Source organism: Ictalurus furcatus, chromosome 18, assembly GCF_023375685.1.
Source record: "Ictalurus furcatus strain D&B chromosome 18, Billie_1.0, whole genome shotgun sequence".
Taxonomy (NCBI): Eukaryota; Metazoa; Chordata; class Actinopteri; order Siluriformes; family Ictaluridae; genus Ictalurus; species Ictalurus furcatus.
Genome location: NC_071272.1, coordinates 213,143 through 237,109, shown reverse-complemented (window position 1 = coordinate 237,109; position 23,967 = coordinate 213,143). Strand labels below are relative to the sequence as shown.

The window sequence follows — 23,967 nt, the reverse complement described above, 5'->3', positions numbered from 1 at the left end:
AATCTTTAACCTGGAGGAGTTATACATTGTCTGTTTAAATATAATAGATCTTTATTGGTTCAGAGACAAGTCAGGTAGGTTAGTCAAAAGTCTCCCATTTTCTATGCAAATCTTCCATTTTCCTTTTTGTTTGTGTGGTTATAACAGTGGATGATGTTGCCATGGTGAGAAGGTCACTGAAAGGGTCATTAGGTTTGTCTGCCAGGTGGGTGGGGGGTAGAACCTGGGATAGACAGGATGGGGCTGGAGAATCAATCAGACTGTATAGAGAGGTGCTACTGCTGGAGGCTGGTGAGGCTCTGTCTACAGGCCATGCCCCGTTCATCGTGGCTCCACCCACAGGGGAAGCCTGACTAAACATAAAGACAGGTGGGGTATGGAAATAGGCAGTAGTTTGTGGTGACAAGTAAGCAGTGCTGAAGGTGTTGTCTGGAGGCACAGGGTTATAGTATTTTTGGAGGAAGTAGTGGGGGACCTGTGTGAAGGGGTTAAGAGAACGCTGGCCTTGAAATGGAGTCAAAGCAGGCCGCGGGGGACGTGATGGTTCATAGGGTTCTTCTCCTCCACTTAGAGGGTCTAGCAGGTGGAGCAGGTCAGGCCCTGGATCTGTGCTGGGTGGTTGAGACTGTGTCAGTGGGGGTGTATTGAGGGTCTGGTGAATCACCTGCCTTTTCACACTTTCTGCCCCCTCTTTTTCATCCTGTCTCAGACCTTTCAGCAAAGTCACTGTTGGTGAAAGCACAGCTCCTGGTTCTCTTAATTTTTTCTGTGCTTGTGGGCGAGGAATTGTTATACTCCTTTCCTCCATCATCTCTGGGCCAGGGGAAGCTCTATCGTTGCCGGGAGTGCAGGGCTCCAGTGGTAGCACAGACAATGGCGTATTAAAAGAGGACAAATCTTGGCTGGAAAAGGCTACAGTGTCTGGTAACTTCTGCCTCCAAAATCTGTTGTAACTGGTGTGCTTCAGGCCCAGTAGCGTCTGAGTATTTTCATCACCACTGAGCTCCATGTGCTACAGACACACAAACACCCAACACACAAATACATGGTGTATGAACATTTAAATATAAACACATTTACAAATACATGTAGAAAAGAGGAGCACATGTTAAGTGAATTAGATATTACTATGTAGAGGGCACCTGGTGGCCGAAGTTGCCATGCTGTTCAATCGGCTTGCAGACCGGACTTGGTTCCTCTAGGCGCTGTCCTGAGTCGAGCACGGTGTCTGTGGTTATCGTATGTAAGGCATATGTAGGCTTCTCCTGCTGGTTGCTGAAAGAATCATCTAAAAGACTCAGCTCAGATAACTTGGTATGTATCGGCCCATGCACGGCTGGTCTTCCCTGGAAACACGTTGTCCTCGCTTCCTCTTTCTTTTCCACAAGCTCTGTGTCCTTCAGAGACTGATAAGATTGAGACCTGACACACACACACACACACACACACACACACACACACACATTATAACTTCAGTACACTATCCATGTCACTGACCATTCTTAGATATTTCTTGCTGTCCTATCTGGATGTTATATTACATAGTCATTTTTTACATTTTATTTTAGAGTGCTGGTACTACATTCTCAGGTAAAGAATATACTCACTCAATGATGCACATTCAAATCCAGAATATATTTATTTTGAAGGGCCTAACTGACAAAAGCCCAATTGATAAATAGTGTCCCTTTTGCTTGTACCAAACAGTGTCCAGTGTTTCAGGCTTCACAAACGCATTTTAATGCAACGTGTCATTAAGAGGAACGCTATAAATTACTTCAGGTCTACTACTGGTAGAGAATAGGGGGCAGGCTGTGAGTGGTTCAAAGGCAGATTAAACAATAGACCATTGAAAGGGTGTGGAGAGAAGGAAGTGATCAGGAAAAGCAGAGATGAAGTCATCGTCCTGCGACAGCTCATCACCAGAAGAGTCCTCGCACAGAAACACAGTGTAGTGACGTGTAGGGTGCATAAAGCTAGAATCACTGAGAGAGAGAGAGAGAGAGAGAGAGAGAGAGAGAGAGACCGACAGTGTGCAGGAACACATATACGCACACACACAAAAAAAAGAAGCTAGGTGTTAGCTGTGAATACATTGGCGTGAACCATAGAAACACCAAGGCAAGAAAAAAACTAAAGAGAATGCAAAAGAGATAAATATAGTGGGAAAAATATATAATTATTGTGCCTAATTAATTATTGTGCAAAAAGTAAATACAATTTCTTTCTTTTCATAGTAACTCATTCAACATTTTCTATATAATATACATAAAGGTGTAAGCTTACATTTTTATATAAAGGTGAATAACAAATTTAACACAAGCTTAAAAAAATTTACACAACAATTTCACAAAAAACGATGCTATTCTAAGCAAGCTGTACGGCCACTCTGTGATATTTACTACTGACTCAGGAGTTACTAATGAACATCAACGTCTTCAATGTTCTGCACTGTGTGATGCAACAAACATTCAGTTTTACTCCATTCCAAAAGAACCTGATCACTAAAGATTTTTTGCAGCAATCAAAGGAGAAAATAAAACCCTCAAACCCTCTGTAATGAAATATTGGGTAAGTTGCCTGGATAAGTTACATTGGCTATGTGTAATAACATTAGCCAGGTGGCTACAGCTGTACAGGTAGTACAGGTAAATATGTTAAACTAAATAAAAATATCCAAGTATTTGGGGTGACACAGACTGGTAATTGAATGTAACTGTGATGTGATTTTTTTTTGTATAGCATGAGTTCTATAGCTTGTGTGTACGGTGCTGAATAAACAAACACTAAGCGCATATTCAGAGTCGGTGACTTGGTGACGGGGAAATTTGTCTTCATCATTTTGTTACGCAGGTACTTAAGCTGGTTTTATATTCTCTCCATTCAGATTATACAAATGACCTGTGGGTTGTTAACGTCTCTGAGACTACCAGACTTTTAGTAAATGTGTCAGTAGTTTTCAATAGTGTCTACACCATTGCCTTTGAACCCCAAAATTTGGACAATTTAAAAATAAAATTGGAAAAAAAAAAACCACAATGTCACATGAATGAGAAGATGGCAAGAAAACATCTAACAGCAGAGTAATAAAGGTGCATGTCAAAAAATTAGAATATTGTGTTAAAGTTAATTATTTTTCCAAAATTTAATTTAAAAAAGTGGAACTTTCATATGTTCTAGACTCATTACACATAAAGTGAAATATTTCAAGCCTTTTTTTGTTTTAATCTCCATGATTACGGCTTACAGCTCACGGAAATAAAAATCCAGTATCTCAAGATATTAGAATAAAGGAAATGTAATACAGAAATTTCAACCTTCTGAAAAGTATGTTAATTTATGTTAATTTATGCGCTCAGTACTTGGTCCCCTCCTTTTGTATGAATTACTGCAGCACTGCTGAGGTGTTCTGGAAACCCAGGGTGCTTTGATAGCAGATAGTGAAAATAAATCTTCTTTACGGTGTCGGTTCGGTTCGGTTTCATTTTTAAGACCACTGAAACGGGAATTTAAAACATTTTAATGCTAATTAAACTTACTGTTCATGACTGCTCTCAAGTTCCAAGTTGCTGCGTGGTCTTTTTGCTGCTAGCGCCCAGGGATGGTAAGACTACACACACACACACACACACACACACACACACACGATAGTCAGGGTACCTCAGAGATATCAGCACACATGGTACAAGATCATATTAATTCATACAGAGTTTGAATAAAGATTATATGTTCAACAGGCTGGGAAAGGACTGTCTGTCCAGCAAAATGAGACAGAGCTGCAGAAAGGAGACCTCTACGTGCCACACGGATACCTACAGTGCTGTGAAAAAGTATTTGCCCCATCCTGAGTTATTTTGCTTTTGTGTACATCTCAAACTAAGTACAGTTTTTAAATGATTAAATGATTGAAATGAACTCATTCACAGTACACTGGCGTTCCATTTTTCTACTGTCCGTAACCAGAAAGAGAGTGATAATCTAGCAAATGGAGCATGCAACACCCTCAGACACACAGACAGATAAACAACAATGACTAAAATATAACACACTCAAATGGTGTCAACAGAATGTCCTGCGTACCTGTCCAAGGTGCACTGTAATTGGTCGTCTCTGTTCCCAGGTGGAGGTAGAGTCATCTCTGCTGCCGGAGTGGCTGTTCTCTGTCATCTCCTGCAAAAAGTCATACAGGTGCAAGTGTTTATGACGCGTGTGTGTGTGTGTGTGTGTGTGTGTGTGTGTGTGTGTGTGTGTGTGTGTGTGGCGTTCTGTCATGTTCTGTCAAGTCAAAACATGTGAATGGACCTTTTGCTTAAGACGACTCCTCACTTCTTTGATGCCCATCTTGGCATGGTCCTTTGCCTGCAAAACCAGACATTATCAAAACCTGACAAGGAGCTAAGTGAATTCTAGTACAAGCATAAATAAGAAATCATACAATACTTAAAAAACACACACGGCATGTAACCTGAAGGTAAAATCCATTAGAATGAGGCTAGTGACTTCTTTACAGGATAACTACACATTTGGCAGAAACTCAGTATAATATAACCTGAACTGGAACTTATAGCAAAATATTTATGGAAATATTCTATCTATAGATGCAGCAACATTTCCAGCAACAAAAAATAGTACACATTAAATACACATATAATTCAAATATTATAAATTGTGTAAATATCTTTTAGAGGCGTTTTAAATTTTATGTATATAATAAGATGAATCTACTTTTATTGTTCATAATTTTTTAATATATGATGACATAGCTATGTGCCATTTTTTAAAAAATATTCAGAATTTTTATAAACAGTGTATTGAATTGTGGTTAAAAGTTTGAGCTATCTGTGAGAATACTGGACTTACAAACTTGTAGACAGTTTTCATAGCAGGGTTTGCTTTTGTTTTCACAGTGTTAAAGATGGCCCCGCCCCCTTTCTGTGAGGGAAATGCAAGGTTATTATTATTATTATTATTATTATTATTATTATTATTATACTGATACAGAAAACCGAGACACGCAAAAACAAGTACACCAACCTTAAATGTGAGAAGCCACTGATGGTACACTTTATCACTACCTGTATAAAACAAGACCAATAAATATATATAAACAAGTAACGTGTATATAAGACAAATATTTTACATAGAGTAAATACAGATTGTTGCCACCTGAACACAGTTCTATTACCAGACTGAAACCCTGAGAATGCGGAAACCCCGAGTATTGCATTAGATGTTGTGAACACCAGTGCACTTAAAAAAAAAAAAAAAAAAAAAAAAAAAGAAAAGAAAAGAAACTACTGAATGAACTAAATTTCATTTAGACATTCGGAAAGTATAATATATTTATATATTTTTATATATATTTACCGATACAAATACATTTACTACACAACCTCTAGGGGCAATGAATCGGTGTAGGTTAGGGATATAACCTGTCAATCTTTTGCACTAGACTACAAATTGAGAAAAAGAAAGCAGACCCCAACCCTAACCCAGACTCGGAGGTAAGGTTAACTCGAGTATTAACCAGAGCAAGAGAGGAAACTGAAATCAATGCTTAGGGGAGTGATTCCACTTAAAGAAATACATCCACTCTAAACACTACATAGCCGAATACAAGTACAAGGCTCCAGTCCTCTTGTCTCCTCTCTTCAATGTTACCCTGCTCCCCCAAGCTCTCGGACTGCCCTCCTCCTTCACCATCCTCCCTTCTTTAACAAGAAGATCTGGCATTACTGCACTACACCGTCAAGATTCCCCTCCTCTTTCTTTGACACATTTTTCTCCCCTATCAAATGAACAGATCCTGCAGATATCTTGTCCTGCAATCCCAGCACCTGCCCACTGGATCTCATCCCTTCCTCAATGCTCCAGTTAATCTCACAATACCTCCTCCCCTTCAACTCTACTTCCATTATTGACTCCATACAACAACTGTATTCAAGACAGCTTGGGTTATAACCATCCTGAAGAAACCCACTCTGCATACTTCAGACCCAGGTATCACTTCTCTCTTTTCTTTCTGTCAGACATCTCTTCATGGACAGTAGTTAATCAGCCGAAACTTAATCCTGGCAAAACTGAGCTGCTGTCCAACCCTGGAAACGCACCCGCAAGTCAACGATCTTGTGATCTCCCTGGACAACTCTCAGATCTAACCATCTGTCACTGCATCACTAAACTGGCTCTCTCATGCCAGAATGCAGTCGCCCAACTTATTTTCGACGTCTCTATATTCTCCCACACCACCACCCCATTGCTACCTCTTCACTAAGTATTTAAATTAGCACTTGCTATTTGTTATTATATATTTTAAAAAAAAAATCACTGTCTCATTTTTTATACTGTACTAGCCTGTTTTTATACTGGTGGTACTCTTAGTCCCTGAGCTAGGGAACTAACATGAAGATGTGTTTCTATGAGTTGCTATAGATAAGGGCATCTGCCAAAACGCCATTAATGTGAATGCAAATACATTATTCAGAAGGAGCAGATAAAGTGCTCTAAACAGATACCAATATTTGTTTATAAATCTTCGAGATTAGAAGTGTGCATTGGACTGCGGGCCTTCAGGTTTTTACTGACAGGGGCGAGCGGTCAGATATGGAGCTTGCTGGACACAGAAAGAGCACATTTATTTACATGAACGCGAGTCAATACCTGATGCTTTTAAAAGTTCATCCATCCTTGCTAACTGCCTGGTCATGGTGGTTTAAATTAGGCTACTAGCTGGATTATATTTCGGGAAACAGAACAAACTAAATTTGTTAGAAAAAGTCACAGGCTCTTACAAGCAAAAATCAATAATTGCACAAATCAGATGTAAATAACAGTCCTATACACATCACTTATGACCTCAATTATGAACTCAAGTGATAGCTGAGGTTGAGGAACTGTCAGGACCATTATTCACAGACCATGCCTACAGGGCTGGCATTTCTACTTGTGTTTTTTTCTCCAGTGTTTTCCAATGTATCCCGGGGCAGAATGGTAGGGTTTATATGTAATAATAATTATTTTTTAAAATCTGGTTTAGGCCATGCCCTCTTTGGGTTGTGTATAAATTAAATACACATACAGATGTGCATATTTGGAGCACTAAACACAGATAGAGTGGTATTGTGTTACACCCCTAGTGTGGGCACACACATAGTACCACAAAAAAAGAACAGAACATCCAACTAGGCATCAGATAACATGGTCATTACAGACAGTGTTGCCCACAAAACATGTACAATGTAAGAAACTGGACCTTGTGGACCAGCACAAATACATGAAATGTATATTTTCAAATATCCTCACCAGCATATTCTCCCATATTAATCTCCTCCTCAAACACATCATTGAAACCTTCACCAGAGTTCAGCAGTTCCAAGCGTCCATCTATAAACTAAGCATTTACATCAATACATAGAAACATTTTTACATAGAACTATACATAGTATAGACCAGTGTATGTACATGTATTTTCATACTTGTTTGAAGAGCTGAAGCTGCGTGGCATTCTGGAGAAACTGTCTCATTGTGTTGGATCTGTGTGTGATGAATGCATCCTCGTTGAATGTAATTGGCTCATCCTGAAAGCAGAAATACATGGGGTCACATGCGTGGACTCCTGATGCTAAGACCCAAACTTACAGTGTACATATCGGCGAGACTAAGAAAAAATATCTGCCAAATCTGGTCACGAATAGTTTAAACAGATCAGGTGTAGTGCTGCTAGCAGAATACCGCCACCTTGTGTTACTTTGTCTCTTTTGGCTGACAATCACTCGATAATATTATCATGCTGTGACATATGATCTTATAAATATCTGATAAATTAATATATTTTTAAAAACAATCAAACTAATCGATTAATAAAAATAAATGGCTATAATAATCATTTAATACAATAATCATTAGCTGCAGCCCTAATATATATATACACAGTACTGTGCACATGCAAAGAAATGCTGTGGAGCAAAAATGCCTTCAAAAATAATTAAATGAAACGTTTCTACATTTTAAAAAATATATATATAAAGAGCAGTAAACAGTAATAAATTAAAATATAGTTGCAAGCAGCAATTATCGAGTGTCACGTATTCCACGTAATGAGGTTAGGACGGATGGAAGTGCAGGTGTGACTGATCGCCCAAACAAATTTCCACAACTTTTCCAAAAATTTCTGGGTTTATTTTTTTTTCCAAAACTTCTCCAGGGCAGGAAATTGCTATTTAAAAATTCCATGACTTTTCTAGGGTTTTCTATGACCGTATGAACTCTGCGAGTTTCTAAGTTACTTTATTAAATTGTTATAAAATGACCGCAAGTGCAAGTCTGGGGATAATAGAGGTGTCCTTCTTTGTCTTTAGTCTGGTTTTCTTGTTGATATTTTTTTTAAACAAGAGAGAGTTAAATAAAATTCTTTAAATTTGAAAAATAAATAATAAATATAAGAAAAAAAAACCCCATGGGAATCTAAGTTAGCTAAATATATTACATAAATGCATGTGATCAAATACGCCAGAGGACTTCTTACAAAAGCTGAGGTAATCTGTGTTTAGAAAACTAGAGTCACTGAACTATGGTCAGTTTTTCATACATTTATCAGCTCTGCTACTGTATTACTTCGAGTACTCAGTTTGGTCAGCTGAAATAATTTTCTGGGTCCACAGTCTGCCAGTAGATGTTGGGACCTCAGGTGTGTATGTTTTACCGGTTCTATCCGTAGAGCGCTCCTATAGCTGCCAAACAGAGCTGCCTGTGATTTCAAAAACGCTCGTGCTGCCCCATTTCCCATTGTAGTGGAAACTTTTTTCAGACGATTCTTTAGAGTTGACACCTTCAAAACACACACCAAAAAATCAACACACAATGTATACAACAGGTTCTAATTAAAATTAACACAAGTTCACGCAAGGCAGCAAGAGTGTGTGTGTGTGTGTGTGTGTGTGTGTGTGTGTGTGTGTGTACTCTCACCACATCATTAGGAAGGTTCTGTAGATCATCAAATGGAGTCTCTAGTGTATTACTATCCACATTTAGAATTACAACATCATCCAGAGCCATTACCCGCACCTTCTGCAAACACACAGGTTATGAGATTTAGTTCAACACATCCAATATGTCTTTTTTCATTTTATGCATGACCAAGTGGGAGTCAAGGTAAAGGCTAAGCTGCTGGCTCAGTTTACATTTTAGACACATTTTACTGTTTAGTACTGTTTCCCTTACTCTTAAGTTGAGTGAATTTATAGCTAATGTTCTTAAAATTAGTTCAAATAAAACTGCCTTGGGATCTCTTCTGTGCAACGTTAGGTTTATCCTACATGTGAAGGCTTTTCTGGGAGTTTCTTTTAGCAAGTACGCTGAATCAAAACATTTCAATCAATCAAATAGAATTCATATTTCTTAGCAGATCTAAACTACCTAAAAGAACTAAAAACTTTCTAAAGAACAAAAACTCCCTTGACAAATACTTTATTAAAGCAGCTTTTGCTTGTAAATATAACACACAATAACAGGGTGTGTAGACTTTTTATATCCACTGTAGATATAATGTTTAAACAGCATCTAACTGATCTCCTTAGAAACTATAACCAGTCCCAAGCTGTGAGGAATTTTCTTACCTCCATCAGGCTGGAGTGGACTCCTATAAGGTACGGCATAGGAGCACTAGCATAAAGAGAGAGAAAGTAGAACGTTATCCTTATACATGCACACACTTAGAGTATGCTGGTGGTACAGTCGATCCCTGCAGGACTACTACAGACTAAATAAACAACAGTTAGAATTGTCTCGCTCACAATAAAAATGAACTGTGTAGTTTGCACAAAAGTTTATAATTACTAAAACAAAGCACCTACCTGCAAATATCAATTCATTTTGAAAATTGTTTAATCCATCATTTATTTTTATTCATTTTTGTTTAGTTGTAAAAATACAGTCCCTGCTGAAAGTATAGGAATGGCGATTCTTTTTTTGCTATACACAAAGCTTGAAAAATTTGTTTTGCTTGCAGTGTGCGTACACGGGCCAAATCATTTCTCCAACCAACCACCCAAAGCTTTGAGGTTGTATAATAGTTTCAATGCCTGGAATTAGCGACTTGACTCTTTTTCGGATCGAGTTCTATGTGAACCGAAAGCAGAATGGAGACCTCTGCTTTTTTGATGACTTTTAAAACATTTAATCATACTAATCCATACTAATCATTCATTTGAGAATGCGTTAAGTCATTTTTAAACCATTAAGTCAGACAAAATACAGATTTTTTGGCCAAAACAGCATGAGATAATGTTTTCTGATATGGCAGGAAAGACGGATAAAATATCAACATAAATCTGCATACAGCTATAAAACCAGATAAAGTGGGACTCAAACGAAGTCACAGCAGTTAATAAGCATGGCTCAACCAAGGGCATGAACAAATTCTCAAATTCATACAAATGAATGATTACAAATCAAAATATTACTCAAATGACAACACGATTTATGTCCCGAGACTAAAATCAGTGTATAATGTTCCATACAGGAAATCGTCCTTTGTTTTAAAGTGCTCTACCGTTTCCATAAAACGTTGTAGTGCACCATAGCATGCTTCATAACACAGACCAACCAATCAATAATTGTCTAATGTTTAACAAGTATTAGTCATTGTGCTGCTGTATTGTGTAGGTTTATTTCCATTAGGAGTAGATGTTTGTTCTTTGTGTGTTCTCACTTAGAATGATAAACTTATCTTCTAATCAATGGCTGTGTATATTGTGTTGTTTTGGTAGTGTGGTGTCTGTGTGTATACACAAGTTCTTACCAGCAGTAGTCTAGTAGATGCTGTGGGAGCACTGGGATGTAAACGTGCTGCCAGTACATGGGATACAACATGGCTGCCGCACCATGGACACATGCTGTTAACTACAAGAGAGAAAGAGAACAACCGAGAGAGAAAGATCATCATCTTCGGCAGTAGCAGCTGGTTTTTCAACGAAAGGAGGGTACTGTATATATACACATTGCCTTCCACTAATATTGGCACCCTTGGTAAATATGAGCAGAGAAGGCTGTGAAAAATTATCTTTATTGTTTAAACTTTTGGAGATGTTTTGGCCAATCGAACCGTCCTCTTCACAGTGCGTTGAGACGATAGAGACACCCGTCCAATTCCAGGTTGATTCATAACATTTCCAGTTCACTGGAACTTCTTCATTATTGCCCTGATGGTGGAAATGGGCATTTTCAATGCTTGTGCTATTTTCTTATAGACACTTCCTATTGTGTGAAGCTCAACAACCTTTTGCCGCACATCACAGCTATATTCCTCGCTCTTACCCATTGTTATGAATGACTAAGGGAATTTGGCCTGTGTGTTACCTCATATTTATACCCCAGTGAAAGAGCAAGTCATGGTCGAACAATTTCCTGTTCCCAGTCACCCAGGTGTACTAAAAAATGGCAAATATCAATGGGAATATACTTCAAATATATTTTTCTCATATGAATTCATAGGGGTGCCAATAATTGTTGCACACCTATATTTAACAAAGATATATTTTTTGGGATAAACCTCTGTTGTGTTTGCAATTGTTTTGATATCCATGAGAATTGAACAAAAGATCAAAAGGTTAAGCAATAAAGACAAATATTCACAGCCTTCTTTGCTCATATTTACCAAGGGTGCCAATATTAGTGGAGGGCACTGTATATAGAATACAATGGAGAGAAAAGTTTACACTCACAGTGCTCAGGTTGCTGGAGCTGATTAGGACTCTTCGTTCATACAGCATGCTTGCGTACAGATGGAGCATGTTGTTTACATCTACTGCTACAAAATACTCTGTCAGGTTTCTCTGAAATAAATAAATAAATACATATCAGTTTCAGTTACTGAAAAGGAAATGGTAATGAGCTCAACTTAACACACAAGAGGGAAATTTGTGCAGGGTTGAAATTGACACCTTGAGATACTGCGATCCTCAGAAAACAGTAATGGCCAAAATAAGGAAGTGATTTTGTGTGTTGCATGTAATGAGAATTGTTTAAAAGCGCCAGGTGTGCAGTTCAACAGTTTCTTTTGTATATGGTTAGCGTGGCCTTTACATTGTGTTTAAAGTAACTCACATTTTCAGGAATACTTGGCAATTCCCTCAGATCAGGCACAGTGAAACAGGTCTGCTAAAGATTGAGAGGAAGAACAAAAGCTTGTGAGTATGTTTTTTGTATTGGTTCACAATCCTGCAAGATACATTACCAAGTCTACTTGACATGCAATTTGAATACATTATTTAGATTATTTATTGGCTATTCTATAGTTCAAAAGGAGTGCTTAAAATTTATGTCAGCTGAGTGAATATTTTGAAGAATCTACATCCTATGGTTATTGATTCCAAGGCTAAAAAGCCCTTGATGTTAAGACAAAAGTTCTGCAATCAGCATGGGAAATGCAAATCAGCTGTGATAACCAACAATTCTGTGAGTATTTTATTTTGTAATATGTCCAGCAGAATCGGAATGGATTGTCTAGCACAGCAGTCTGCCAAAATGGTGTGCAGACATTTACCAGACACAACAACGGTTTATGTCATTGCAGTAATGGAGAGCACTTACTGATCATTCTAGAGGAACGCTGCAGCACTGACACATTCAAGGTGTTAACCCATATCATTAAAAACAAATCCTGATCAAATGTTGTTTACTCAGCCTCACAACAAAAATACTCCTCCCCATTTACATTGGCAAAATTTTGATTGAAATTTCTCAAAATTTCTTGAGAGCACGGTGAAATCCATTATAACAAAGTGGCACAACCCAGACAGATCAGGCCAAACTGAGTGCTCTGGCAAGAAGGGCAAATGTCAAAGAAGTGTACAAGAGTCCAGCAACAACAGAGCTCACTGGCTGAAACAGGAGAACCTGTGCAGACCTCAACAAAATCACCAGCTGTTCACAGATCTGGCCTCTATGGGAGAGTGTCCAGAACGAAGCCACTTCTGAGAAAGATTTTGTGGTGTCCTGATGAGAATACAGTTGATCCATTTGGTCTAAAGCCAAAGCATAAAGTTGGGTACAAACCAAATCCAGCCCATTACCCAAGTAATGCCATTCCTGTAATCAAGCATGGTGGTGTCATGCTCTTGGGTTGCCTTTCAGCAGATGGAACTAGAAAGCTTGATGCCATCACAAGCAGCTTGGGTTGAGCCAAATATAAGTAGGTAGAGAACTTGCTCCAGTCATCCAGATATCTGCATTTATAGTGAAAATGCATGCTCCAACAAGAAATTTTGGAATGGCTGAGTCAAAGATTTAAATCCAATTGAAAATCTGTGGCCTGACCTGAAGACTGCTGTCCACCAACCAACATTCAACAGTGGTGAATCCAAGAGAACATCAAGGAGTCATCCAGGAAGTCACAAAATAAAGAACCCAGACAAACATCTAATGAACTGCAGGCCTTGCTCATCTCAGATAATCTGGGGAATCAAAGGCAGCCTATATTTGTTGCACACCTATATTTAACAAAGATTTATTCTGATAAACCTGTGTTTTGTTTGAATTGTTTGATATCCATGAAAGCAGCCTTCTTTGCTCATATTTACCAAGGGTGCCAATATTAGTGGAGGGTCCTGTATGTACTAGGAATCAGAGAGTCTCCTATTCTTTCTTGAACATCTAATACAAATACTTTAGCACAGTGCATGGAGATGTATTCTGTTTTATGAAATAAGATATTACAGATGATAAATTAACCACCTAGTCTGCATTCATGATAAAGTCTTAGCACATTCATAACACACACACACACAACACCACCCATGAGTTTGTGCAAATTCATGCTGTGACATTAGCGTTTTCAAAAACATCTGGATTTTAAAACTCCATTTTCACAGTTTTTTCATGTGGACGGGAGGCAAACACACATCAAAAAGCTATGTTTTCAAAGATATCCATAAATGTGTGGATGGAGCCTTAGAGTAATGTCAACATTTGCTTTGTGAGAGACTACTCAGTCATGTAGATCTTCCCTGTGAATGTTTAATAAGCTTAAATTATTACCATATTCAGGTATACAGACATTCCCGGGTCAGGAATGGGCAAAGCATGTAGAGACTCCAACAATTCCTTCTTTAAACTCTCCTGTAGCAGGTACACATAAAACATGCGTTTAAAAAAAATAATTCAATTCCTAAAGAAAAGCATGTAGTAATTTAGTGGCGTCCAAAAGATGAAAATGAACTTTATAATTATGATACACCTCTTATAACAGCAGCATCTAATTACCCGCCACTTACTATCTGACAGTAGGTCTTATTTTGGATTGGGGTAATTTCATTGTTCACATCTGCTACTTAGTGATTTTATTTCCTTCTGGATCAACATTCCTCTCTCCAACCCGGAGAAGCTTTCAGCAAAATACCACCCAATTGATATACAGGCTTTTAGGTTAGAAAACTTTTGCCTATCCCTATATGCAGTCGGCTTTGGGTGCAATTTCCACTTCCAAACATTTACTGCATCCATGATCCACAATCCATGATATTTTATGAAAATATCATGGTGTAACTGGCTAGAAACCCAAATACATAGTTAGACCACACCCCCAAACAAACAAACGCAATCCACAGTGACCGAGCTACTCATCGCTGTGACTATGCTTACCTGTCCTTTATTAGTGTAGTTAGCCAGCATATTCAGCAGTTTGTAGAACACTTCAAACCATGGCAGATAACTGTATGCATAAACAAACACATCCACACATTTATAACACTGTTAGAACACATCAAACCACAAGAGATAACTGAATCTCACCTGAGAAAGCAGTAGCAGCTCTGAGCTCCATCCGATAGTTGGCAAAAGCCAAAGCGCTGCTTACTCTCAACATCAGTCAGGACAAATGTGAAGTTGTTCCCCACCTGTCTCACTGCCACACTGTGATAGAGAATGGATCTGAAGATCTGCATCTAAAGACAGACGTGAGGCAAAAGTATGCATGTGTGCCTGAACGTGTGTTACCTGTCCATCCTGAAAGGGAAACAAAACTTAGGCACAATCTGCAAAGTTTCCTGAGGGGAAGAGAATGGAAGAAATTATTTTCTATTGACTACGGAAAATGACTATTTTTAGTAGTCTACTATGAACACCTAAAGAAATAGTTAAAAGACACTCGACATTACTTGGATTTGGCTTTCATAAAAAAGTCTGAGGCTGCGCCCGAAATCGTGTACTGTGACAGTACCTACTACACGGCTGTTGAAACAGTACGCACTAATCAGTATGTGTGTAGTATGAATACAATCCCAGACATACTACATTCGCCATGTTGGCATTGTCATGTGACCTTCGACGTCATCAGAAACACAAAAATCTTAAAGGGACCACCAGATTAAAGCAACCGCACTGACGGCAAACTTACAGCTGACATGTAAGTTAGAAATCCATGTGTTCATGGAATTCTAACTTACATGTCAGCAGCTCCAATCTGATTTATAAAATTTTATATAATTGCATGTATACACTGTGTCTTTCGGATAATATATGTGTAAGTAGGTGTGTGTTTAAGGGAGAACAGACTAGAACAGCTGTTTTTCCACACATATGCCTCCTCGTGGAGGAGCTTCTAATCTGGAAGCTGTCGATGTCAGGGCAAGTTGTCAGATGTAGGCAGGCACCAGATACACAGTTCTTAAGTGTGTGGTATGCACGTGGTAACAGTGAAGAAATGTATGAGAACAAGTGTGTCAGGAAGACAGTTGTGCACATTTATGCACACACACGGAGTGCACAGAGGTATAAAGCCACACACATGTGAGTAAAGCATAATAAATTATATGCAGACCTGGTCAGTATAGTCCTCGGGGAAAAGCCAACACATCTCTGGCCCTAAACAACACAGTAACAATGTAAATGAGTGATACCGGATACTATACTACTACTGCTGCTAGTATTACCACTACTAACAAATAAAAGGAAGAAGAATACTAATAAAAAATTCATGATTTTATTAGGAATCGTAGCGTACTTGTTAGTATAATTTCTCTGTGATTGACTGTAATGGGAAGAGACTGATATAGATATAACAAATTTGGCATATAGGTGCACCTTCCTAATCTCCAAATCCGGATAACGTGGGATTATACTACCACATTTTACATTTTACTATATGGTCCAGGAAAGTTTGGGAACACAAAATAGCAATTTTAAATCAATAATGCCAAACAACTTAGAGTTGGAAGAACTTGGGAATAAGAACTGTTGATTTTAAAACTGCTGAATGTAAGAATTTGGAGTTTTGGCATTTCAGGAAAACAATATAATTCATATATAATATAAATAAATACGTTTCTTAACTACTCTCAGAATAATATTTACTGCGCTGTGTCCTTCTCCACCATTTCATCTGATGGCAAACACTATGTAATACACATTCAATAAGAATGTAGAGCTGTGAACACTAAATACATACAGTCATGGGAAAAAATAAGTACACCCCATGGAAACTGTTGGCTTTTTTGACATATTTGGACGAGTAAACAATTGATCATGTTTGAAACAGCGCCTATTAATAAAGTTGATATACTTGGACAAAACTACAAGGAAAATTAATTTGTTCAATCATTTATTCAACAGAAATATCAATAGATGTGATAATCTTCTGTGGAAAAAGTAAGTACACCCTTGCCCTCAGAAGTTAGTATTGCCCCCTTTAGCAGAAATAACTGAAATTTTTGACCACTCTTCCATGCAATATTCTTTCAATTGCAAGATGTTTGAGAATTTTTCTTGCATGTTCTGCCCGTTTCAAATCCCCCGACAACATTTCAATGGGATTCAAATCTGTGCTTTGACTAGGACATTCCATAACCCTCCATTTATACTTTTTGAGCCGTTCCTTGGTGGATTTGCTCATGTGAGTAGGATCATTATCCTGTTGAAAGATCCACTTTCAGTTCAACTTTAACTTTTGGACAGATGGCCTCAAATTATCTTCAAGCACTCTTTGATATGATGCAGAATTCATAGTTAAATAAATGAACGCAAGCTGTCCAGTCCCTGAGGAAGTGAAGCAACCCCAAACCATAACATTTCCATCACTGTGTTTAACAGTTGGTATGAGGTGTTTCTGCTGAAAAGCTGTCTTTGGTCTGTACCAATCATGTCTGCTGTTACTGTGGCCAAACAACTCTATCTTTGATTCATCTGTCCAGAGCACATTATTCCAAAAGGCCTGGTCTTTGCCTGTATGCTCATTGGCAAACTATATTCTTACAAAGGCTTTTTTCCTGGCGTGCCTCCCATGCAGGTCAAAATCTCTTTCTGATTGTAGAAGCATGCACTTTGGGACCAACAGTTGCAAGACTTACTAGCAGATCCTGCATCACATGTTCTTGAGCTGAATTTGCTGGGACGGACAGTCCTGGACAAACTAGCAGTCATTTGAAATCTGCGTCATTTGTAGATTATTTTCCTTACACTGGAATGATGTGTTTCAAATAATTTGGAGGTCTTTTTAAATCCCTTACCAGACTCATAGACATCCACAACCTTTTCTCTGAAGGCCTTACAGAACTCTTTAGATCTTGGCATGATGACACCACACACCTCAATAGCAAAGGGAACACCAGACACTAGATATAAGAGGGGTGTAAATAAGACCGGTTCCACCTGCTTTCCCTAAGCAGGTTCTAATCACTGGCACCCAATCTTGAACGACGTGTGATAAATGTAGGGGTGTACTTACTTTTTCCATGTGACTGATCTGTTTTTTTGTTCATTTAAATTCTGAAAATTACTACAAAATGTCAGTCATTTGATAGGGTGCATTAACTTTATTAATTGGCACTGTTTCAAAGAGGATCAAATGTTTGCGTCTCCAAATATGTCCAAAAAACAAAACAAAAAAAACAATTTCCATAGGGTGTACTTATTTTTTCACATGACCATACACTCAAGGCAAGTAAAAGGCTTCATTTCCTTACTAAATAAGTTTTAAATGTATAAAGACCACTAGACACTAGCTGGCCTATGTTTAATAATAATGTATTATTATATTTCATTCTTTTTTTCGTGTGCTAAGGAAAAAATGTCAGAGGATGAACATGCATATCTACACACACCAGAGCAGAGAGCAATTTAACCACGTTTTGTATGTTTGTAAATGCAAAAATGACACAAAATGAACTGCATGGCTTTCGTCACTGAGGGGCGGCACGTACGTAATACCGCCACCATGCTGCGCACTGCCCCATTCATATTCATACCGGCAGTCATTACTCTATATTTATATTAGTGTAATATATTTATAATATATAAACAAATTGTGCATGCATGTTCAGTCTAATGTTTAAAATATTTATATATTATAAACCATTTCTCCTTATCACAGCTTTAAAAGCAGACACACACAATGGAATTGTCTATAATGATAACGAGCTATCTAATTGAGCTAAAATGTATGCACTCCTGTATCAAAGAAATTGAAACACACGTATCCTTTTTCCAGGCCTCTCTAGGAGGTATATATTGGGTATATGAAGTGATGTATGACGTGATGTTGGAATGAGTATAGGTAAAGCTTCACCTTTTGTCTCAGAGGAGATCACCTCCATGTAAGCCTCAAAGATCTTCTTAGGCTTGTCCCTGAAATACACAGGTGCCGAAAGTTAAAGTAAAAAAATTACGATATTAATAAAAGTATTTACGCATAGTCAGAAAATAAGAAGAACACATAAACTAATCTGTTATGTCCAGGCAATCTGCTGTTAGGAGCACTGTTTTATACTAAACCTGGTACATTGGACTATCAAGTCAATAATCAGGTCAATCTGCATCAAAAGCATTTCTAAACAATTTCCACTTCTCCGTATCAAGCAATAACAAACGTTAAATATACTGAAATAAGTCAATTTAACTAGTGTTTAAAAGCACAATTCCACTAGTGATGCACCGAAAGGAAAATTCTGGGCGGAAACCGAAAGTTCAGCATGCAGTTGGTTGAAAACCGAAACTGAATTTTTTTTAAACCCCATTTTAGAATAGTTTTTTTGTATAATTGTATTAATATTAGATTTAATTCTGTTTATGTAAACGTATTTCCACATTAATTAAAGATTATTGTGCAAAACAGCAGCAATAGAACTGAAACCAATCTCAAACTGTACACAACAGATCTTGCCTCAAGTCAAGAACAATCTTTTGCAGAGCTACACAACTTTTAATGTAATTGCTACACACACAGCAAACTGGACTGCTTTCTATTTAAGCAAAAGTGGCAGGTTTCTCTTCAAGAACAAAAGTTGCTCAGCTTTCTGGCAGGAGAGACGCTTCCTCTTCTCATCAAGAACATGAGGTGCTGCACTGAATATTCTATCACTCTCTGTGCAGGTGCTTGGGACAGAGAAATACCTGTGCGCAATCCGCACAAGCAATGCAAAGCGTAGCGGTGCTTTTTGTGGCACTGCTGAGGATCGGAGGCTTTCCTGTAGAATCTCATCAAACATGTCAGAAAGTGAGGGAGTTTTCGCCTCATCGCTTGTACACACCCGTTTCTCTGGCACACTTTACTCTGTGCTGTGCGTCGATCCTTCAGCAGATGCATTCATCACCTCCAGCTCCGCCAGGATCATTCCCTGTGCACGCTGCTTTTACTCCGCCTCAAAGTAATGTTCTTTAAATCACAGACCTAGTGACGTCGCAACGCAACGATAACCGTCGGCTAGATCGAGAGTGAGATCTGAGCGCCGAGCACTGAGGGGCGTGGCATGGCAGCATATATTTTCGGCGGCGGAAATTTCGGTGCATCCCTAAATTATCAGGTTTATCATAACTCTTGGAATGATAGATGCTTTAGAATTCTTTTAAAATTGAGTTGACTTTTAGGGAAAGCCACTGGGGAAAATGTGTGAGATTCTGCAAACTGAACAAATCAACCATTTTAATGACAGCTACAGCCATGTGAAGTCTCTCACTGATGTGCACTTACCACAACAACATGATTATAATTTACAGTAAATAAATCCATGGCCTCATGACACAAACATGAAACACGGGGGAAAAAAAACTCAGACAGATCATTTCATCACAGAGGAAACATTTTATTTCAGACACCACTATAATGAACTAACTGCAGGAACAGTGATAAACTGATACATTTTCAGGTGCATCTCAAAAATTTTTCATTTTTCAAGTTCAATTTTTCCCGTAATTTTATTCAAAAAGTGGAACTTTCATATATTCCTGATTCATTACACATAGTGAAATATTTCGAGCAATTTTTTTGTTTTAATTTTGAGAATTACAGCTTACAGCTCGTGAAAAATCAAAAATCCAGTATCCAGAAAGAATTTTTCCATCAGTTTCGGTCACAAGTTATAATAAAATCATACAGTTCTGTCCAAAAGGATTGGAATGGCATGACAAATTCTTTTGTTTTAGCTTTACACTGAAGCTTTGAGATAAAAGATGACTCAGGTGACTCACATGTGTCTCTTTTTGCCAAGGAGTGCCCTGTTAGATTAATTGTCTAAACCAGAGGTTCTGAACCTTTTGTAACTAAAGCCCCCCATTGGAGGCCAGATATAATGATTATCATTCTATATAATATATATATATATATAAGAAGTTGGTGTCAGAGATCTCACTGGATTGTCAATAACAAAAATGCAGATGAATGTCTTAAAATTATCGCAAATTATAAATGGTTGGTGAGATAAAATGTGCAAGACAACGTTTATTTAGCAATAATAAATAGGAAATATATTTTCTTAATTTCTCGAGTACCGAAAGCTGAACCGATAGAGTCAGAGCTTATCGAGACTACGGTCTTTCATAATTTAACACCGGGGCCAGTTTAATACCGGCTTTCGGTACCCATCCCTAGACATGGAACAGGTCAGCCAAGGAAAACAACAGCCATGGATGACAGAAATATTGTGAGAGCTGTGACGAAAAACCCCAAAACAACAATGAGTGACATTAGCAATAGCCTCCACAGATCAAGGTATCACAATCCACCATTTGGAATGGAAGAAATATAGAGGCCATACCACAAGATGCAAACCACTCACCAGCAGTAAGAAATGGAAGGCCGGAATGGAATTCATAAAGAAATACAAAAATAAGCCACAAAGGATCTGGAACCAAGATTAACCTCTAGCAAAAAGAAGGAAAGGACTGTGTGAAGAAAGTCAAGCTCCTCGGTCAAGCACGGTGGAGGTTGTGGGCTCGCATAGCTGTTTCTGGAACATTCTTACTAATCTTTATTGAGGATGCAACTCATGATGGTAGCAGCAAAATGAATTCAGAAGTCTACAGAAACATTGTCTGCCAATTTACACAGAAATGCAATCTAATTGGGAGGAACTTCATCATGCGGCAAGACAATGACCCAAAGCACACTGCCAACTCAACAAGGGATTTCATTAAGGTTTTAGACTGGCCAAGTAGCCCACTGGGAAAAAAGAGTTAGGTTCTTTTATTCTAGTAGGGGGAGAAATTTAACCATGTCCATTTCCAAAAGTAACACATTTATTAGTCAGGGTGAGCAAGCCTGTGTGTATATAAAACCACTTATAAAACCATTTGGAGGGGAAAAATAGGTAATGAATTTCAGTCTGCTTATCTGTTTTGTATATGGACCTGTATAGGATCTAACAACCTAAAGAGAACCTATACAGAACATTCTCTAATGGTTATTTTCAGGTCAGTTTAGAGAATTGACATCTGCACTGGCAGATCCAGGGATGGGGCCAGATAGGCACTGGCAACCCCAGCTTAAATCTGACTGGCCCCTGAAGTGCCCCTGTCTTGTCAATCATCGCTGACCTATGTCAGAGCACTATCAGCTGAGTCGATTTGTTTGAAATTCTACTCTCTTAACCGTTTCTTTCTACCACATCTTGTAATGACAGCTGTACAGTGTGTTTATACCAACCTCGTCCACTTAAGCTTCAATGAACCTAATTCAACACTTTAACTACCGTTTCAAAGGACATTAATGTTACTGTCACTTATCTTCTCTCTGACTAACGTTAGTAAGCTAGTTAGTTAAAACTACTAACTAGTTTATTAGCTAGTTACCTAGGCTAAGCAGTGTTGGATGGTAGCTAGCTAGCTGGCTAATTAGTTAGGTTTCACATATTAGTTCACAGTTGCACAGTTCAGGGAAGTAAAATATAGCGTCTGACACGTAAAACCTGTCATGTATGGTCATGAAACACAGCCACAATCATTAACTGTTGTGAATAAAACTAATGCTGCGTCCCGTTTAAATGGCAGCTGGGAAGTGCAAAGAGACTTCAACAGAGAGTCCTGATTAGAACATTACTCACTGAAGCGCATGTTTAAAATGAGTATTTTTGTTTTAACGACAAAGTTCGCCAGAGGTAGTGGTTTCTGACCAAAAAGAATCCCAGCCTGCCTGTCGCTGACGGTGAGAGCAGTGGGAGAGAATGAGGGTGAATTAAATAATCTCCGCCTGTTTTGTATATATTTAAACTAAAATATCAGCTCTAGTCAATATCAAAATCACTTCATACTGCGATGCTGCACTTGAGCTATAATCAGTGTATGTCTTGCTTTTCAGTATAAATTCATAAAAGTCTCTAAAAATGAATAAATTAATCTGGGAACCAAAATGCAGAGGACTGAGTGTATTTTATCTTTCATTGAGAAGATCTGACCAAATAAACAAAACAAATCTTAATATCCAATGAATGTTTGCTTTTCATGTTAATTTATATTTTTAAAGAAGAATTAGATGTTTTGCTGTTGCATGCAACATCAGACCACTCGACACTTCATGATATTAAAGGCCTATATAGTATCGTTTATTTATTTATTTCATTTTTAAAATCTAATTCTAATTGTTTAATCTAATATCCATGTAATGTAAGTTGCCTTATTTTTATTTATTTTGTTAAATTTGCAGAGGACAGTGGTGGAAGTGAACTTGTTTTTTTTTTTTCAAATGGAGAAGTTGATCAGGTAATAGTTATAATTCATTTTTAATGTTAGTATTCTTGCACATTTTTTATCTATCAAAAGGTTTTCATGCTTTTTCAATTTAATTTAATTATTAAATGATAATTACGGTTTTGAATATCCCAAAATACATGGCTTGTTATTTTATGTAAACAATGGACCAACAACAACATGGATTGTGTGCTGATTATTTAATTATATAGACTGATTTGTTTTATTTATGATTACTCAAGCATGAATGTATGAATATTAAAAATAAATGATAAATTTAGAGAACGTTCTGGGACCCAATAACTGTTAGCTGTGACGATACACACACTAGCATTGTGCTCGTATTGTTTGAGACAAATAAACAGGGATAATGTTCATAATAATAATAATAATAATAATAATAATAATAATAATAAACGTTTATGTAATTAAACTTGTGAACCTGGCACAAAATAACGAGAACATCATCACCCTGTCGGAACCAGTAGAACCGGGCCTACAGGGGTCTAAATCCGCACTGGGAGCCCTCAGTAACCTGAGACAGATAACGGTAGATGACAAGGCGCTTACTTGATTCGAGACCCCATTCTCAAATCTTTTTCGGACTCAGTGCAGCGTTGAAGTATTAACTTGCTGAAAGAACAATATCCATTTGACAGCCCCGTTAGACAGCACATACGAACCTCCACACGCGACTATCACTGGTGAGTGCACGCAGGAATTCTGGGAGATGCAGTTTTACAAAGAGCTCCGTGAGAATCGCTGATAGTTAAACCACAGACCTGATGAACTTCATTTACCAAGCAGCTTGCTCCAAATTACGCGCGAGTCGCGTGATTAAAATATCGGTGTGTTCGGTTTAATGCAGGCTGCGCAGATTGATCGCTGCCTAGAATGATAAAAATTTATTTATTTTTCGCGAGAGGCCACAAAGGAAACGGGTTTTGTGTGTGTGTGTGTGTGTGTGTGTGTGTGTGTGTGTGTGTGTGTGTGTGCACTTTTTATTTAGTATAATGTGGC

At 38.0% G+C, this 23,967-nt stretch overlaps 1 protein-coding gene across 4 annotated transcripts; it reads right to left on the bottom strand.

The window, feature by feature from the left end:
• Nucleotides 1–26: 26 nt before the first annotated feature.
• Nucleotides 27–23,759, bottom strand: dennd1a (DENN/MADD domain containing 1A). Of its 4 annotated transcripts, XM_053648689.1 has the most exons (23): nt 23,518–23,757; nt 18,557–18,615; nt 15,815–15,858; nt 14,992–15,041; nt 14,788–14,907; nt 14,638–14,707; nt 14,035–14,115; nt 12,103–12,156; nt 11,721–11,831; nt 10,799–10,899; nt 9,615–9,660; nt 8,965–9,066; nt 8,702–8,827; nt 7,476–7,577; nt 7,303–7,390; nt 5,035–5,075; nt 4,861–4,932; nt 4,303–4,359; nt 4,081–4,170; nt 3,540–3,610; nt 1,848–1,985; nt 1,143–1,422; nt 27–1,012 (listed from the first exon to the last, which is right to left on the bottom strand). In XM_053648689.1, the coding sequence occupies exons 1-23, from the start codon at nt 23,622–23,624 to the stop codon at nt 80–82; spliced, it is 2,943 nt and encodes a 980-aa protein (XP_053504664.1). In that variant the 5' UTR covers nt 23,625–23,757; the 3' UTR covers nt 27–79. The 4 variants fall into 4 exon arrangements, with proteins under 4 accessions (XP_053504664.1, XP_053504663.1, XP_053504662.1 ...); XM_053648688.1 differs by having other exon boundaries at nt 4,861–5,075; nt 12,103–12,153; nt 23,518–23,759; XM_053648687.1 differs by having other exon boundaries at nt 4,861–5,075; nt 23,518–23,758.
• Between the last annotated feature and the right edge of the window lie 208 nt (nt 23,760–23,967).

Bases quoted from the DNA above. Each gene is read 5' to 3' on its own strand.
- dennd1a (XM_053648687.1), bottom strand. From the start codon at position 23,624: ATGTGCTGTCTAACGGGGCTGTCAAATGGATATTGTTCTTTCAGCAAG. The intron at 18,616-23,517 runs GTAAGCGCCTTG...TGTGTATTTCAG, and splicing joins AGAATGGGGTCTCGAATCAA to GGACAAGCCTAAGAAGATCT. The intron at 14,708-14,787 runs GTGAGATTCAGT...TTATGCATACAG, and splicing joins AGCTGCTACTGCTTTCTCAG to TTATCTGCCATGGTTTGAAG.